The following is an 18,856-nucleotide window of genomic DNA, read 5'->3' on the forward strand; positions in this document are numbered from 1 at the left end:
ATATATATCGATTTTTTTCCCAAATGTGTAAGCAATTAGCCCTAATCGTGACACTTGACGTCGCATTTTTGTATTGCTTTCATGCATAACCACGTGTTTAAAACGGGCATTTGCAATTAAAAAGACAAACATTGAGATATAAACAAAACGTTACTGAAATCGAATTAACACTATTGCATGGAACAAATCTCATAATGTTAAAAGCAAACAACTGTAGGGCAGCTCTTCTCACAGTGTTGTAAGTGATGTGAAAGTCCTCCAGTTCTTTTACCAGAATCATTCCTAAAACAAAACAGACTGGCGCAAGGAAATGCATGAACTTTTAGTTGACCACAATACAGTTTCTTTCTTTTTTTTCAGTTGATGCATGCTAAATGTCTTTTAATGCAGGTCATCGCCGAGGCAGCACCCAAAACCGCCTCAAGTCGGGATATTGCAGTTGTCGCCATTTGCCAAGATGCCCGTTTCATCCACCGAGCCCTGAAACAACAAAATCAAATGAAAACCAACTCGACGTGACCATTAGGCATGAGGCTTGTGGATCACCTCCTGTGGTTTGCCCAAGAGCAGCCTCATATAGCTGAAGATCAAGAGCATGCTGAGGAAGATGAAATTACTGCACATGCCCACAACAGCTGACAGGACAGGAAAGTTGAACAGCAAGTACCTGAACAAAGGAAACATATTCAATTTACACCTTTTTTAATATTATAATTTGTAAAAATAGTATAAAATAAACGATACATAAGAAAAGATATAAATACCATCCTGGGGTTGAATGTCTAGATTCAACACCCGTTTGACAAAGAATAACAATTCCAATGTTGCCGTCTCACCTCACACCAGTTAAATAAGCGTGGATGTAGAGCTGGGATGAGTAGATTTGCACTTTGCTAGATAGGATCTCAATGACGGCTGTGGCCGAGGGGGCGTACTGTTCGCGAGGAAGGAAAAAAGGAAAAAAAGTCACCCCAAATATTTTCCTGACAGTAATATGTTCTAGGCAGTCTTTCTAGTCCAAGCATGGTGTTCTGATTAATGTTACGTTTGTGGAATATGAATTAAGCTGCAGAAACCTCCTGTTTTAATCAATTTCAGGGGTCGGTCATTTTGTCTCTTACAAGCGTCTCTTACAGTTGCTCAGGGCTCGCATGAAGACCGATCGTGGAACAGCTCGTGAACGTTAGCAGTGATTAGCTGTTACCCGAGCAACTGCGATGTCATTTTCACTCGACAAGTGGCAGAATGTCGACCTCCTGAGATTGATCACAACAGAAGGATTTTGCTGCTTAATTCATATTCCACAAACACAATATTCATCAGAATGCAGTAGGGAGAACCTATTTTTGTGGGAAAAATAGATGGTTAGCCCTCCCTTTTAATATAAAACTAAATCGTAATGCTAGTTTGCTAATGATTGTACTCGTGCCAACTGACTGGGTCGTCTGTGTATTCTGAGAAGAGTTCCACCCCCAACACTTGTTTCTGCTCAGCAACTCCGCTCATGAACGCCGGGAAGAAAAGCAGCGTCGACATGGTCCTCAGAAGGTTCGACCTGTACCGTAGCATACTCTGAAACCAGAAGGTCACAAGTTCAATGGGGGTAGGAAGAAATACAAAGACTTATCGTATCTAGTCCTACCTCTATATTTTACTCATACCACTTGTCAGTTATTTGTATACAATAGTGCATTTCAAAACAAAACACGCTCCTCTTAATCAGATGTACAACTTTTATGTATGAGCGTGATTTATGAAACCTTCAACCATCCGAGCCCCATGAGACGGAAAAATGGAAAAGCATTGCTTTGGCGCCATCTTGTGGCTATTTTCAGAGGGAAAAATTGAAAAGCTCTTTTTTGGCGTCATCTTGTGGCTTTTTTGAGTAACTTCGTGCAGTTCTTTGCGCCATCTTGTGGTTGTCATAGCCAATTACAGTATAATTGGGAGGGGGGTGGGGGTCTTTTAAACTTGATTTGACTTAACACTGCAACACAGTAGAGGACAAAACATTGTGTTAAAAAAAAAAAAAAAACGATAACTTCTGACTTCCCTTATCTGAGCCGTATTGCTGAAGCGTAAACACATCAGGCGCTGTTTGGGAAGGTTATTAGAGGCGTACTCACAAAGCGAGAGCTGGAGGCGGCCGACAGCTGCCTTGCCTGAGAAACAACGCAACGCAGCAATCAGCTCAAACGCGGTTACGAAAACGGCGACCGAGCGGGCGCCGCGCTCCGGATGACTCACGGAGCGAGCCGACGTCGCCACTTGGCCTCCGTCGCGCGAGAAGCAGGTCGTCCTGATCATGAACATCCCGAGGTCCTGGTTGGTCTCGGAATCAGGCATGTCCAGCTGGAGAATTATTTGATAGGCCTGGCCGAATGTCAGCACCTGAATATAACGAATGCCGATCACTCATTCAATGCCAAAGACGTATTTTTACCTAAATCACTTTTATGAATCCAGACATTCAATTGTATGTGCTTAATGATTTTTTTCCCCAAGTGTTTGGGTAGAGGAACTCAAAAGTTTGGTACTGAATGAATCAAGTATGAAAGTAATTGATTACTCAAGAGACACAAGTATTAAAGTATTCATTATTTTTTTAATTTTAAATCCCAAACTAATGATTATGTGATCGAATAATTTAGGTACTAAAGTATTTCAATCAATGATTTGAGGTACTTTAGTAGTGAAGATAGAGAGTTCGAAAGTAATAAAGACATTGATTACTTTCAAAATTACCAAAGAAATCGATTACTTTCTTTAGTGACTTTGAAAGTACTGTAGTGCCTAAAACGATTTATTACTGTAGTACCGACAGTAATCAGTTACTTTGGTGCCATTACCTAAGGCAACCTAAAGTCTGGACTCTCAAAATAAAAAACTTGAAAACACGCTCCTGGCATTGAATGAGTTAATATTGTCCAAAATCATGGAATATTAACATTATCATTTGTCATAGTTTTTAATGTTTTGCAAAAAATTCCACTCATTTTTATATTTTACAAAATCATCTCATGGGCCGAATTAACCCAGTTTGCGGGCCAAAACTGGCCCGCCGGCCGTATGTTTGACACACAAATGACAAATTGTACATACAGGTTTGTTGTTTCTCATCAGAGAGACGTTGGCCACAGGATACGAGCATATGAAAGACTTTGGCGTGTAGCAATCGGTCCTGCGAAAGCAAAAACCCGAATTAGCAAAACTGAGATTTGAAAAGTGTGAAGAAAGAGCTTTAAATGTAGCCAAACGTGTCATTTCCCGATTTCCTCGAACAGCTCTCACTCACCTGTAGAAATAATGCACCGGAGTGGAATAAGCTGCCAGAGGCATGTAGGAGTAGTAGAAACTCCCGTACAGAAAGGCGGAGATCCACAGGAGCAGAACCAGCACCGAGAACAACACGACGCCCTGCGCGGCCCTCTGACGGACGCGGGAAAGTGTCCCGACGACAGAATCTTTCCATCTCGTGAGCAACGAACCATAAAGGACGAAAAGGTCACGTCCAGACGTCATGAGATTTGCCCGCTCCATTTTACAAAAAAAAAAAAAAAAAAATCTATATATAAATATACAGTATATTAATAATGAGCACTCGGTTGAATCAGAGTGGGAATAAAAACATTTCCCGTGTTGACGAAGATGCAAAACTTCTTCTGAGGACCAAACAAACTCATCATTCATTGGACTGGGAAGTGTGAAATCAGCGAGTCAAATTTCAGATCACAAGCAGAAACACTTCAATGTCAGATGACTTCAGATGGGTCCCAATATGGCGCTGAAAATAACCCAAAAATTCTGCGGATGAGATTTATTGACATGTCTTATGCATTTCACATATATATATATATATATATATATATATATATATATATATATATATATATATATATATATATATATATATATATATATATACTATATATATATACTAAATCTCATAAACTGTCCCTTTAGTGTGTTTTAACACTTTGACAGGAACAGTGCTTTTTTTTCCGATTAAGAGCAAATGAACTGGAACATAGAGCACATTTTTGTGTGAAACTTACTCCTTTGCAAAATGTTCTATATATATATATATATATATATATATATATATATATATATATATATATATATATATATAAAATAGAAGGAAAGAGAATGTTGTAACAATGGAAAAAAAAGATAATTTATGCCGTGAACATGTAGCAGTGTTTTTGATATCTCTGCAAACAGAGATAGCCTTGCTAGCCCTGACATTTGATTTTTTTTTTTGTCCTTCTGTCGTAGAACTGAAGCAGATGACAACAACGGGCAAGACGGATGGGCTCGCTGTCAATAAACGACAATGCGACCTCGCGCAAAGCCCTCCTTCCGCCAGATCTTTGCATATCTGAGGCTCGCATCCATCAGCCTCTGACAACACGCTAATCCCGTCAGTAAGCACTTCCATTCGTGTCTTCATCCCCGGTTTACCCTCCTTTCATTCCATTCCACTTGCAGTTTGCCGACCGCCAGGTTGCTCTTTACAGAGCCGACAGATTCAGAGATATCCGTTGCGCCGACGACCCGCTCGCCCTTGCGCGCTATCTTGTCCGAGGAGGGGGCGGGGCCACAAGCCAGGTTGGGTGTCGCTCCCTTTGTGGCTTCACGCCTCGGCCTCTTGGGTGGCTCGGGATGAAAGAGAGACAGAAGGGGGGCTCAGAGGGGGGCTCGAGCCAATTCACGTCGTTACGCATTTTCCGCACTGTAAGGCGCCTAAAAGCCTTGAATTTTCTCAAAAACTGACGGTGCGTCTTATAATCCGATGCGTTTTATAAAGTGTGTTAAAGTGAGTTTTCACTTCGGGGGGACGGAAAAAGAAAATAACTTAATCGCCATGTAAATTCTTCCATTTTTACCTTTGCGTTTTAGCTATAAATGTGTTTTTTACAATTCAAATTTTTGGAACACTCCGTTTGAAACTTTGATGTGCTATATACGCTCCAATTCATATGGGGCGCAAAAACACGGGAGTTTTTGTAAAATAAATCACGATTTTATCAAATAAATCCAGAAACTGTTTTATAGAACAACAAAACAATATATTTTAAGGTTTTTGCTTGCAATTCAAGAAAAAAAAAATCAAGTTTGATATTGTATTAAATCCTAATTATATTATTCTTTGAAATATTCGAGCCGTGTGCAAGTTTAGGGAGCGGAAGTCACTCAAACCGGCTCCCCACTTTAGAATGGGGGGCTCTTTGCCCATCTACCCCCTCCATGCCGGTCCCACGGCGAGTCCTCCTCCTTGCGCAATCCATTGTTCGTCGGGCTGCTTCCAGTTTAACAAAGCGTCAAGCTAGCAAGCGTCAACGGCGCAACTTCCGGTTTTAGCTGTCGAAATAAAACAAGATCAACGAATGGCCACGGTCGCTTAGCTTTTATTTTTTAAAATCGCGCCTGGGTTTTCCGTGTTATACAACTAACTTGACAATGGTGATGCTGAGAGGGTTTTCTGGTTCTCCTTCTTTTCTCCTCATTGATGTTCATCAACTTTACCGGACACAATCGATGGAGACCAATTGTGTAAAACCACAGCCCGGACATGGAAAAACTATGATTTTCTCAGACGATTGACCGCAATAGGACACTTTTAACAGGCCGATTAATTGATCTACCTTTTAATAATTATAGATTTAGTTTTCAAATCAAGCTGTTTCCGGATGCCTTTTGTGGCGAGGATGACTTTAGTCAAGTACCCGCTTCTGGGCTTCCTTTGCACGGTGGCCGTCCTATCGGGGTCCCGGGGCTCCGTGTCCGCTGCGGGGAGGAGCTGCGCCGACACCCGGCAGGTGTACGCGGAGAAGGGCTACAGCACCGGCACGGCGCCGGTGACTCAAATCTCCGGTAAGGACCCTCCAATGCGTCTTATCTCATAACTAAACACACGAGTGCAAATTTTGATGTTGTAACCAGAAGCGGTGGCAAAAACAGAGAAGACATCTGTCAACGTGCGAAACAAAGTGTAGAACTCACTAATGAGCACCATGTGGCCAAATTATCGTCCGTCCCCGGGATAAAAATAATACAGGGCGGTTTGAAACCGAATTAGAAGCCGCTTCCCCTGTGTGCTGTTTAAATAGGTTGATGAGCAAATTGCCAAGACCAGAACAACAAAGAACCTCGCCCCTAATTAGTCTTCGCCCGCGCTGCTAAATCCTCGCGTGGGTTCTGTTCACCCACAATAATCTTATCAACTGAATGAGACCATGTGTGGATTTGGAATCGAGTTTCCGCGAGGGGGAAAGAAATGGGAGATTTCTGGGTGTGAATAAGAGAAAGTGTCTGGAAAAGTGAAAGTGTGAAGTATAGCGAGACTGATGTCATCGTGGCTGTGAGGTCATCAGTATTTTCCAAATGTGCAAGCTCAGGTCAGGGGAGATAAAACGATCAAAAAAAACAAGAAACAAACTGATGCATGATCATTAAATGACCCAAAATGTTCCTCACACCTGTTCTACACATTGTGGCTTTGTTCGAGTGTAACAGATGCAGTATTGATTTTTTTTTTCTTCAATGTATTCGCAAGTGAGCGTTTGGCTTGGGTGTGCGTGTTCTTCGCTTGTCCCGTGGGCCACGGGGGGAGCAGATGGCCCGGACGGCGCCGACGAGAGAGGCCGCCTAGAAATGGAAATGCAGAGATGAGAGAGCGGAACAAAAGAAAAGAGAGGCAGACGTACTATTCGCGTCAGGTGGAAGATTGACTCAAACAAAGAAGCGACGCGTTTTTCCTTCCTGCTCTCTCATTTGCATATTTAACAAATCAAAGAGCGAAACCTGAGCGGACAAAAGGCAGATTGGAGATGAATCATTCATGAGGTCAAAGTGGAATTTCATATCACACTCTTTGGTTATCTTTGATGACACTTGGTGGAGAGCCAGGCCATTTTGCAGTGGACATTTTTTTAGGGCCTAATTCTTTTGACTCATTAGAGCAACTCTTAATTAGTCCGAGTGTGCTCAGTTGAGGACATCCCGCCCTTTCAAATGATTTTTTTTTTTTTTTTTATTAGAATGGCTCCTCATTTTTTTTGTATCGTTTCAGTCTGAAGTTCTGGGTTTGAGTTTTGATCACTCAAGGCAAAATATTCTGGGTCTTTGCCAAGTATTGTGGGCAAATGTTTGACCTCTTTTCCATAAAATTCAACACTAAATAATGTTACTTATGTGAGTTTCTGCAGGTACTCTTAAAGCTCATTTTATGCTTTTAATGAGCGGAACAGAGCGGCTTCCTTTTCGAATTAAGAGCAAATTGATTGGAACGTGAAACGATGTATCGCTTGAATCATGTTATAGTGACTCCTTTGCATAAAATTGTGTGCCTTTATTTTGGTAGGTTTTAATCTGAAAGATTTAAATGACGTGACAGAAACACTTTAATTTTCAGTTTAAGAGTTTGCAATCATTTTGCAAAATTTTGTTAAGTGATATTAAAACTGAAGTTTTAATGCTGTGGCAGGGACACTTCATTTTTCATTTCAAATTAAGAAAAAAAATGATTGGAACATGAAGCAACTTATTGCTAGATTGTGTTATAGTGAATTTTTTGCAAAATCTTGTAAACCTTTTGTTAAGTTGTATTTTTATACTTTTTAATGCTGTGTGGTGGTTTTCAAATTAAGCGCAAATTGACTGGAGCGTGAAGCAACTTATTGCTAAATTTTGTTATGGTGACACCTTTGCAAAATGTTGAGTACCTTTATATTGTTATTTTTTAACTGTTTGCTTTTTTTTGCTGTGAATTTCAAATTAAGAGCAAATTGATTGGAACACGAAGCAACGTATTGCTGGATTGTGGTATAGGGACACATTTGCTAAATGTTACAAACCTCTATTTTGTTTAAGTTTTAATCTTATGCTTTTTACTGTTGTGAGTTTCAAATTAAGCGCAAATTGACTGGAACATGAAGTTACCGATTGCTATATTGTGTTATATGACATTGCGGTTCTACTGGTGTGCACAGGCGAGCACCTGAGGCTTTGTCCTCAGGACTACACCTGCTGCTCCAGTCAGATGGAGGAAACGCTGGCGCTTCAGAGCGAGCGGGACTTTTTGAAATCGGTGGAGAACCACAGCCAGTTCTTGCTGACCACCTTCACGCAGAGACAGCGCCGCTTCGACGGTACGAGGATCGTCCATCTTATTTTATTATGTTGTTATTTGTTGGTTAAAGCAGCGGGAGTAGATTTGACATACGCACGACTTTTTAAATATTATTATCGCCGAGGATCAGCCATTAATCGTGGTAGCCGACATCGATTAGAATTTGATTAATTGTGCAGCCCAACCTGTATACACGCTGTCAAAATGGACTTGAATGTGGATTTATATTGACTTTTGTTAAAGGGACAGTGTGTAAGATTTTCACGAAAAAGGAACACATTAAATGATTGTAAATTTCAAAAACCTGCAAATGAATGCGTTCTTAAAGACCATGTTTTAAAAATACTCATAGGTCTAGTTATCATGATATGATATTACATGGGGGGTGGCGTTTCTCCGGAGGCGGCCATGTTTGTTATAGCTACGGACAATGGTAAATGCAACGCCTGCAGCACCCCCTGCTGTACGTAGTGAAAAATTGCCTAAATCTTACACACTGTCCCTTTAATTTTTAAAAGAATGCAATTTTAGATACATTTATCAATTTTTTATAGATAATTTTCTTTTTTATAGTCAGTGCGGTGACTTTCCTCAGAAAATATAATATATAAAGACCATATAATAATATAAAAAAAAAAATATATATATATATATATATATATATATATATATATATATATATATATATATATATATATATATATATATATATATATATATATATATATATATATAATAAAAAGACCATGTCTTAAAAATACTCATGGGTCTAGTTATCATGAAATGATATTAAATGGGGGGGTGGCGCTTCTCCGGAGGCGGCCATGTTTGTTTTTTATATATATATATATATATATATATATATATATATATATATATATATATATATATATATACAATGGTGAATGCAGCACCCCCTGCTGTCCATAGTGAAAAATGGCCTAAATCTTACACACTGTCCCTTTAATGTTGAAAAGGACTTTACATACATTTATCCAGTTTTTATAGATAATATTCTTCTTCATAGCCAGCGCGGTGACTTTCCTCGAAAAATATAATCGAGAAGCGGCGGGTCGATAAAACGGAACTCCCGTAGAAGGTCTGTACGCGTCCGACGGCAGCCAGACCAGCTCGGAGCCGATGTGACTTTTTCACCGCCTACCTGCTCTCACCTCTTTCCTCCCCTCCTCGTTCCTTTATATAACGTAAGCGATGAATCAGGAGTGGGAGCCTCGAAGGCTATTTTTAGAAAGGCTCCGGCCGCGTGATGTAACCGAGAGCCGGCGAGGCCTCGGCGCCAAATCTCGCATCTTCGGCAGAGTTCTTCAGGGAGTTGATCGACCTGTCCGAGAAGTCCATGAACCAGATGTTCACCAAGACCTACGGCCGCCTCTTCACGCAGAACTCGCACGTCTTCCGGGAGCTGTTTGTGGAGCTGCGCAGATATTATTCAGGTCGGTTCGCCGGAATTGGGACGCGCTCGTACCGTATATTTAGATGGCGGGCGGGAGCAGATGGAGGCTTCGCACCGTCGCTATGAAGGCGCGCGGATGATCTTGGAATGGCTGGCGGATCGTGAACGATACCTGTTGCCCGTCCAAACATCTTCCCGGCTTTCGCTCAATCCATCTGTCTTTCTGCTTGCCTTTCTATGACAGTGAGATCGAGCTTGAAATTGAGGCTTTGCAAAATAGTGGATGGTAGATAGTGGATAGTTCACTCCTTCGGCCATTTTTTGGCCGTGAAAAGTTATTATTTTGTCTATAATCATCTCTTTTAGCCGGACGTTTTTAAATACGCCTTAAGCCAAACACTTTCAAATATTTACAACAAAAAAAAGAAATATATGAAAAATAAAATTAGTGTAAATAGTATAAGTATGAATTCAAACAAATAAAAATATTTTTTTATTTATATAAAATGTGTTTGAGAATGCTTAAAAATATAATAAATGATATATATTGTATGTGTTTCTGTACATAATTATATTATTATTATTATTATTATTATTATTATTATTTACGAATATTATTATTTATGAAATATATGTAAAATAAAATTTGTGTAAATAGTATAAGTATGAATTTAAACAAATAAAAATATGTTTTTATTTATATAAAATGTGTTTGAGAATGCTTAAAAATATAATAAACGATATATATTTTATGTGTTTGTGTACATAATTATATTATTATTATTATTATTATTATTTACGAATATTATTATTTACGAAATATATGTAAAATAAAATTAGTGTAAATAGTATAAGTATGAATTTAAACGAATAAAAATATTTTTATTTATATAAAATGTGTTTGAGAATGCCTAAAAATATAATAAACAATATATATTTTATGTGTTTGTGTACATAATTATCTTATTATTATTATTTACGAATATTATTTACGAAATATATGTAAAATAAAATTAGAGTAAATAGTATAAGTATGAATTTAAACAAATAAAAGTATTTTTTATTTATATAAAATGTGTTTGAGAATGCTTAAAAATATAATAAACAATATATATTTTATGTGTTTGTGTACATAATTATATTATTATTATTATTATTTACGAATATTATTATTTACGAAATATATGTAAAATAAAATTAGAGTAAATAGTATAAGTATGAATTTAAACAAGTAAAAATATTTTTTTATTTATATAAAATGTGTTTGAGAATGCTTAAAAATATAATAAACAATATATATTTTATGTGTTTGTGGACATACATATATTATTATTATTATTATATACGAATATTTTACTTAATTTAAAAAAAAATATGTCTAAGTGTTTTGTTTCAGGAGTGTTTAGAAATGTGTTAAAAATATATATGAACATATTAATACATCGATAAAAATAAAAAAAATGGAAAAATACCTCCATGGGATTGAATGAGTTCATTTGATAGCTACATTATATTCCATGTACAATGAATACTTGTAAAAACATTTTTTTTCCCACTTGCTACTGACTGAAAATCACAGCACATCAGTTAACAACCAACCAATCACGGTTCAGCTTATGAATGTCACATGACCAGCAAGTGAGCCATGATTGGTCGCTACCGGAGCCTTGCGCATAGCCGATGTCATTGTCAGTCAACAGTAAGTCGAAAAATGTGTTTTTAAAGGTAATAACCGATTTAGTAAGTTTTATTTATGTTTAATTTCTCACAGGGGGCAGCGTGAGTCTGACCGAGGTTTTGTCGGATTTCTGGGCCAGACTGGTGGAGCGGGTCTTCACCCTTGTCAACCCGCAGTACCAGTTCAGCGACGACTACCTGGAGTGTGTCAGCAAGCACGCCGAACAGCTGCAGCCGTTTGGGGATGTGCCTCGCAAATTACGCGTACAGGTGGACTGTCCCGACGAAAATGACCAAAAATGGCCGCTTTTTTTTTTCCAAACATCTGTTTCCACCGATCCAGGTATCCAGGGCTTTCATTGCTGCGAGGGCGCTATCGCAGGGCTTGGCTATTGGTCGAGATATTGTCAGCAAGGCCACAAAGGTAAATTAAATAACGTAGTGGTAGCCTAGGAAAAGTGGAGCTCGGACGTCTATAGTCGTCAATGGTAGACAGTGAGTTGAATTTGGCCTTGACGCGTTTTCTAGATGACTCCCGACTCGGAGTGCGCGCGCGGCCTGATGCGGCAGTGGTACTGCCCGCTCTGTCGAGGAATGCCGTCCCTGCGCCCGTGCCGCGCCTTTTGCCTCAACGTCGTGAAAGGCTGCTTAGCCAATCAGGCCGATCTGGACGCCGAGTGGGATTATTTCATCGGTGGGTGACGGAAGGTGGAGGAGGATTGTATTTAACGTTTTTTTTTCGACTGATTACTTACAAGGTTTAACCCCTGGGTGTCAAAGGATTTTTCATTATTATGGCCCAAATTGGGCTGACTTTGAAAGGGTCATAACATTGTCAAATATAAATATATATTTACTTTCAACCCCTCAAAATGTTTAGCGGCATCGGCCGTACAAAAATTGTAAAAATGCTAAAATAGCAAAAGTAACTCTGCTGTGTATTCATAAATTTATGTAATTGAAATAAGAATATTTACTATGTAATAATTAGAAGATTATGACTTTTGAAGTCTTTTATGGGAGTCCAGGCTAAGCCAATCATCAAAGTCATTGAAAGGCGTGCAAATGTCATAAGTTGCCCGCTGGCGCCACCCGGTGGTTTTGGGGTGTCAACACAAAAATGTCAATTGTTGCCACTGAAGGATTAATGCAAATACGTGAGGAAATGCATGAGAAAACATCGGGTTTTCAATATGTCCAAAATTGACAATATCTCCAATTGAATGGCAGTAAATGAGCCTGACATGGGCTAAATTTGACATCTATCGGCTGTACCTCTCCACCCTCCTGCATACATTAATTATCCTTCTGTTTTCAATACCTCATTTAAATTTCATTTGCGGTTCCGTGACGGTTACTCACCTTGACCTGTAACCTTGTTTTGTTCGGGCGCCAGATGCCCTCTACCAGGTGGCGGAGAAACTGGAGGGGCCGTTCAACGTGGAGCTGGCGGCCGACTCCATTTCCGTCAAAGTGTCGGAAGCCATCATGCACATGCAAGAAAACAGCGTCAGCATCTCCACCAAGGCGAGGATCAGTCCTTAAGCCAGTGCTTCTCAATTAGATTTTACAAAGCCCCCCTCCAGCAAAGGGAACACCTTTGGCGCCCCCCCCCCCCCCCACTCGCTTCGCAGACTCAAAATAAGATTATCTATAAAAGTTGTAAAAGTATACACAAAAATTTATCCTGATCAAAGCAATATAAATCAACTTTCAACAACTGTTGATGACTTTTTACAGTGTTTACAGTCACAGGTTGGTCTAAAACTGAAAAAAATTACCAAGTGCATCGAAGGGCCTGAAGTTGAAAAAAAAGAAGCCATTTTTTTTTCAGTTACACTTCACATGGCGCAAACAAAACCCTTTCCCTGGGGTCATCCACGTCCCCCTGGCATTTCTTGATTCTTCTTGGCATTGATTTAAAGTATTTTAGTGTTATCACAAGGTATTTAAACCCATTTTCACGTAGTAATTTCCACAAATCATCTTTATTCTTAAATTCTGATTGTGGATTGATAAACTTTGACTGACTTATCTGATTGCTTTGTTGCCATTCCCTTTAGTGCAGCTCCCTCTAGTGTATAGGTGTGGAACTCCAGTCCTGGAGGGCCGGTATCCTACATGTTTTCAAAGCTTTTCCCTCAAAAACACCTGATTCAAATGATTGGGATCATTTCGAAGCTCCCGCAGAGCTTGCTAATGAGCTAATCATTTGAATCAGGTGTGTTGGGGAAAGAAAACCGGAAAACATGCAGGATGCCGGCCCTCCAGGACTGGAGTTCCACACCTCTTCTCTAGTGGATGCATAACGCAAGCCCAGCCACTACTGTAGCTTCTATTCTTTGCGCCTTATAATGCAGTGTGACTAATAAATGAAAATAATCTTAAAATAGACGATCTATATACGCCTTATAATCCGGTGCGCCTTATAGTGCGGAATATTTACACGTTTTTAGAAGATCTTATTCCATTTATATGTAACTTTTATATTTTTAATGCTATATATTGTATTTTTTGCTCTCCTGGTGGTTAGCAAAAAAAAAAAAAAAAAAGCAGATAAGTTACCGGACTATAAACCGCAATGCTGAAATCATGAGAAAAAAGTTGCAGCTTATAGTGCGAAAAATAGATGCAAAACACTTTTACGACAATAAATTCCCTTGCTAAAATTAAAAAAAAAAAAAAAGAATAGCTTCTGACTTGTTGTCTCGTGTCCTTGGCGAGACAACAATCTAGCATTCCCACTCAGAGCAGCGATGTGGCAGCATGCGTCTGAAGTGTGGAGAGCCTCCCGGGATGGAACCCACCTGAGAGGCACCCACGTCTCGCTTGGAGGAACTGCCAGTTCTCTGCTTCACAGCTTGGGCTTTTTTTTTTTTTTTTTTTTTTCTCTCTCTCTCTGCGCCGGCGAGAAAGAGCGAGAGCGGGGGAATGTCAAGCGAGGATTTATTACATTGCCGATCCAAACCTCGACTCCTTCAGTTCTTGAGACTTCATGCTAGGCTGCATGATGCTACATGAATAATGCGCATCGAAAGTATGAGAAGGTTTCCAAAACTTCTGTTCGCAGTCTAATTTATTTTTAAGTTTGAGTTCCATCCCGAAATTGCGGGTCGCTAACGGCAATGTAGGATTCGTGTAAAACATCTCGTAGCGTTACGTTGTTTCGTGTTCCAATTGATTTTGCCATTAATTTGAAAATAAGTAGACTGGATTAAATGAAATAGATGAAAAATTTACAAAAAAAAAGGCATGAGCACAATTTAGCAATGAGTTGAATCATGTTCCAATTTATTTGCACTTAATTTGAAAAGAAAAATGTACTGCTCCTGCCAAGCATGAAATTGGATTTTCCAATCAAGGAAAAAACTGTTAAAATCTCACAAACAACCTGAAGAGACTTTCCGTGCCACATTTAAGAAGTTGCATTAAAAATTAAGACATTTTTTTTTCTGAACTAAGTTCTTCACCTCACTTCAACTTAGCGCCTTAGCACTAATTTGCTGCAAGGTAGCGGCAAAGTATTAATATGGAAACGAAGCTCCTCAGTCCACCTCAAACTAGTTCCTTAGATCCGAACTCTGCAAGCTGGCGCCAAAGTACTACTTTTAATGCTCTGATCGCAAATAGGTTTTGACATTTCATCCTAATTGTGTTTTAATCTAGAAATCTATTTTGTTTGTATTAATGTCGTCCCCTGTGTAGGTGTTCCAAGGTTGCGGGAACCCCAGACCTGTTCCCGCACGCTCCAAGCGCTCACCCAAAGAGTCGGGGGGCAACAGGAGGCCTTTCCGCACATACACCCCCGAAGAAAGACCCACCACGGCTGCGGGTACCAATCTGGACCGACTGGTAAAAATGATCACGTTAGCCTTAGCTTCGATGTCCAAATGATCTAATTTGCTAATCTTACACACTGTCTCTTTAATGCATTTTAATGCCATGAAACAAATCGTTCGTTTTTCTTTTCAAATCAAGAGCAAATTAATTGGAACATGAAGCAACATTTTATGGAATTACGGTGGCGTCTTTGCAAAATGTATAGTTTCATGTTATCATTTAGATATTTTCTTATATTTTATGTTATATAAGAAAACCCTATATAAGAAACACAAAAACAGTCATTTTAATATTAACTTGAAAAAAAGCTTTCTTTCCATTGGTATTATTGAACTTTATAGTGGGTTTCTAAAATGTCTTATTTTTTGGTCACCACCAGATGGCACTAAATCTTATAAACTGTCCCTTCAGCGTGTTTTAACACCATGACAGGAACAGTGCTTTTTTTTTCCGATTAAGAGCAAATGAACTGGAACATAAAGCAAATTTTTGTGACACTTACTCCTTTGCAAAATGTTCTAGCTTCATACATATATATATATATATATATATATATATATGTGTGTTGCTTTATTACTTTTCAAATGAAATTGTTCCATTTGACTTGGCCGGACGTTTAATGACTTGGGGAAAATTCGCGTCCCAGGCATAAATATCGGGCAGGCAGCGGACGTCGGCGCTAATATCGCGCGGCGCATTCCGCCTCGAAAAGCGTGATTCACGCGCGGCAGCGAGGTCACGTCGGCGGGTAAGAATACTTCCCGGCCGGCGATGACTCAGAGTCCGCCTCCGCGGCAGGTCACGGAACTGAAAGCGCGCCTTCGGCCCATGGGGAGCTTCTGGGTGTCCCTCCCGCACACGATCTGCAACGACCAAAAGATGGCCGCCGACGTCACCGACGAGGAGCGCTGCTGGAACGGGCAGACGCGGGGCAGGTTAGCCGCGCGTCTTTCGGACCGCTTCCGGCCGGGGAAACCCGGGCTTGAACTTTGACCTTCAGGTATCTGCCGGAGGTGACGGGCGACGGGCTGGCCAATCAGATCAATAACCCCGAGGTGGAGGTGGACGTGGGCCGCCCCGACGTCAAGACCAGGCAGCTGATCATGGAGCTGAGGGTGGCCACCAACAAGCTGAGACACGCGCACAGTGGACAGGACATGGACTTCCTGGACAGTCAGTGGGACTTTCTTTTTATAGCGTGCATGCCATTCAAAAAACCGGACTCTTGAAATTCTCATCTTCAAGTGAAAAAGTCAGAGTTAGTGAGAATTCTTCAGTCAGAATTTCAAAATGAGAATTCGGACCTCTCAGACCTCTGAAAAGTCAGGCGATTAAAGTATTGATACTGACTTTATAGTCAGAATTCTCACTTTAGAAGGAAAATGATGCCTTTAATGGTGAAATTTCCATTTGAAAGTCAAAATTCGGACGCCGAGGAAGGAAGGATGTTAAAGTCGGAAATCTTTCGTCGGAACCTTACGCTGAGAATTCTGAATTTCTCGCAATTGAGAATTTTGACTTTCTTGTCAGATTTCTGACTTCAAAATAAAATATTTCCCTTCACTTCAATTTATCAGAATTCTTGTCAGAATTCTCAAAATTCCGATTTTAAAGATTGAACATTGAAGTTATCGTGAGAATTTTGACATTAGTGGCCGAATTTTCACTTTAAATTTTGAATTTTACATTTAAAGTTATTCACACTTAAGTAAAGTAATTCACACTTTAGTGTGAAAATTCCTACTTTAAAGTCTGAATTGTCATTCTAACTGTTTGAGAATTCTCTTGAGTCAGAATTTGAAAATGAGAATTTTTGACTTTTCAGAATTCCGACTTCTCACTTTAGCGTGAAAATTCCGACAATAAGTCTGAATTCGCCTTCTGACTAGTGAGAATTCTTTAAAATCAGATTTTCCGACTTCCTTAAAAGTTAAAATTCTCACTTTGGAGTGAAAATTCCAACTTGAAAGTCGGAATTCTCGCTTTAAAATTCCAAATTCTCATTCTGACTAGATAGAATTCTTTAAATTCAGAATGAGGATTCTTACTTCCTTTTCAGAATTCTCACTTCAAAGTAAAAATTCTCACTTTTCAATGAATATCCAGACTTTTAAAGGCAGAATTTAGCAAGCGAGAATTCTGACTTACAATGCAAAAAATATTTGATAATAATACATGCGTGTTTTTATGAAAATAAATGGCTCCTGGTTGTTGCCCGCAGGCGAGGAGGGCAGCGCCTCGGGGGGCGGCGACGCCAGCGAGCGCTACAACCACGACTGGCCCGGCTACGGACCTCACTCCCCCCCGCCGCGTAACCCCGCCCCCAAGCCCGCCAAGCCTCCTCGGGTCCGCGAGAGAAACGGGCCCAAGGGCAATCGCAACCACGGCCGGGTGTCTTCGGCAACCGGTCGGCCTTCTTCCTCCCTCCTCCCTCTCTCCTTGTTGCCCCTTCAGCTCGTGGTGGCCCCCCGGTGGAGATAGTTGCTCATCGCAATCGCCGCCGCACAAGAAAACGTCCAGCACAAAAAATTAACGGCACAAAATGGCGCGGGATTTCAACAGGGTTTCTGCAACTATCCGCACGGCTAATTTAATGCGCTTTAATGTCAAGACGGGAAGAGTCGTTTTTTTTCTTTTCAAATTAAGAGCAAATGAATTGGAACATGGGACATGTTAAATTAAGTTTAACAGTAAACTCAAATATTTTGGGTGATAATAAAGAGACTCTTTTTTTTTTTTCCCCGGAAGAATTGTTTGCTATTTGGACAAAAGTAGGTCAAGGCATCACTGTATTAAAAAAAAAAAAAAAAAAATCAAAGATACATTTTGAGGTTGCGTAAAATGACAAGTTTAAAACTGACAAGTTAATATTGATGCTATTTGTGTACAGTATTTATTTTTTATTTATGACAAGGGTCAAGCGGTTTCAATCTTCTAAAAAAAAAAAAAAGTCACGTGCCAATCATCCGATTTGAATAATCGATTCGAACAATAGCAAAGCTAATAATTGACATTATTAGTTTTTGTGTATTTTTCTGCATGTACCGTGTTTTATTGTCCTTTTATTCCACTCTGTGGTCACGCGGAGCAGACGTTTGAACGCTTTTTGTAAAATAGTACGCTTTTTTGGACGTATTTTTCCGGAAAGCGAGAAAAGATAGCGAGTTGCTAATTTTCATACTGAATGTATTTTGACGAAGAAAATGGCGGAAAGTGTTCGGAGGAATGTACACGTGATAATCCCAAAGGTGGACAGAAATGACCAAGTAATGGCTGCAGATGGGGGCGTGGCTCAAAACGGGGTGGAGCTAAACGTTTGACTCCGCCCACAGGGTGTGTCACAAAGCCTCTTATTCTTTTCCCTTTCTTGTGTTTATCTCTTCGGCGTTAATGACGCGCAATTTTTTAACAAATTTTTTTTTCAAGTATTTATTGGGAATCTTAAATACAAATTCAACCAATTAAACACGATTTTCTTGTTTTATTGATGATGCAATAATTACACAATAATTACACTTTGTCCTGAACCAACGCACAAGCGGTATTTCCTCCATTAATTAAAAAAAAAAAAAAAAAGTCATGGTGTCATCGACAGAATGTGTGTTGAATTCTTATGCTTCACAATAAAACTCACAGGATGAACTCATTCAGTACCAAAGACGTTTTTTATCGTTTTTTTTTAGATAATCTCACAGTACTTATTTTAAATATATATTTTTTCTTTTTTTTTAATGTCCATTGTCCAGACATTAAAACCCAGATATTGTATTTGATGTTAAACTTCACATGAC

At 39.5% G+C, this 18,856-nt stretch overlaps 2 protein-coding genes across 3 annotated transcripts; one reads left to right on the top strand and one right to left on the bottom strand.

Annotated features, from left to right (window-relative positions):
* Nucleotides 1-336: 336 nt before the first annotated feature.
* LOC148413407 (seipin-like) lies at nt 337-3,693 on the bottom strand. Its single transcript, XM_088430975.1, has 8 exons — nt 3,296-3,693; nt 3,103-3,181; nt 2,248-2,391; nt 2,127-2,162; nt 1,438-1,572; nt 837-934; nt 547-667; nt 337-480 (listed from the first exon to the last, which is right to left on the bottom strand). Exons 1-8 carry the CDS (start codon nt 3,688-3,690, stop codon nt 421-423), a joined length of 1,068 nt encoding a protein of 355 aa, XP_088287101.1. The 5' UTR covers nt 3,691-3,693; the 3' UTR covers nt 337-420.
* On the top strand, nt 3,334-18,711 carry gpc2 (glypican 2). Of its 2 annotated transcripts, XM_088430974.1 has the most exons (12): nt 3,334-3,504; nt 4,279-4,423; nt 7,995-8,153; nt 9,454-9,588; nt 11,320-11,495; nt 11,569-11,649; nt 11,754-11,919; nt 12,622-12,752; nt 14,931-15,077; nt 15,864-16,000; nt 16,066-16,238; nt 17,287-18,711. In XM_088430974.1, exons 3-12 carry the CDS (start codon nt 8,045-8,047, stop codon nt 17,544-17,546), a joined length of 1,515 nt encoding a protein of 504 aa, XP_088287100.1. In that variant the 5' UTR covers nt 3,334-3,504; nt 4,279-4,423; nt 7,995-8,044; the 3' UTR covers nt 17,547-18,711. The 2 variants fall into 2 exon arrangements, with proteins under 2 accessions (XP_088287100.1, XP_088287099.1); XM_088430973.1 differs by lacking the exons at nt 3,334-3,504; nt 4,279-4,423 and adding an exon at nt 5,496-5,877.
* The last annotated feature ends 145 nt before the right edge of the window (nt 18,712-18,856 follow it).

Source organism: Hippichthys cyanospilos, chromosome 13 (assembly GCF_059441005.1).
Source record: "Hippichthys cyanospilos isolate Australia breed blue-spotted pipefish chromosome 13, RoL_Hcya_1.0, whole genome shotgun sequence".
Lineage (NCBI taxonomy): Eukaryota > Metazoa > Chordata > Actinopteri > Syngnathiformes > Syngnathidae > Hippichthys > Hippichthys cyanospilos.

What these genes read in the sequence shown, in the direction of transcription:
- gpc2 (XM_088430973.1), top strand. Translation starts at nt 5,694, where the DNA reads ATGCCTTTTGTGGCGAGGATGACTTTAGTCAAGTACCCGCTTCTGGGC. An exon ending in CTCGCAAATTACGCGTACAG is followed by an intron (nt 11,496 to 11,568) that starts GTGGACTGTCCC and finishes CCACCGATCCAG; the next exon opens with GTATCCAGGGCTTTCATTGC. An exon ending in GGACATGGACTTCCTGGACA is followed by an intron (nt 16,239 to 17,286) that starts GTCAGTGGGACT and finishes TGTTGCCCGCAG; the next exon opens with GCGAGGAGGGCAGCGCCTCG.
- LOC148413407 (XM_088430975.1), bottom strand. Translation starts at nt 3,690, where the DNA reads ATGAATGATGAGTTTGTTTGGTCCTCAGAAGAAGTTTTGCATCTTCGT. An exon ending in TGGCGACGTCGGCTCGCTCC is followed by an intron (nt 2,163 to 2,247) that starts GTGAGTCATCCG and finishes GTTGTTTCTCAG; the next exon opens with GCAAGGCAGCTGTCGGCCGC. An exon ending in GCTTATTTAACTGGTGTGAG is followed by an intron (nt 668 to 836) that starts GTGAGACGGCAA and finishes TCCTTTGTTCAG; the next exon opens with GTACTTGCTGTTCAACTTTC.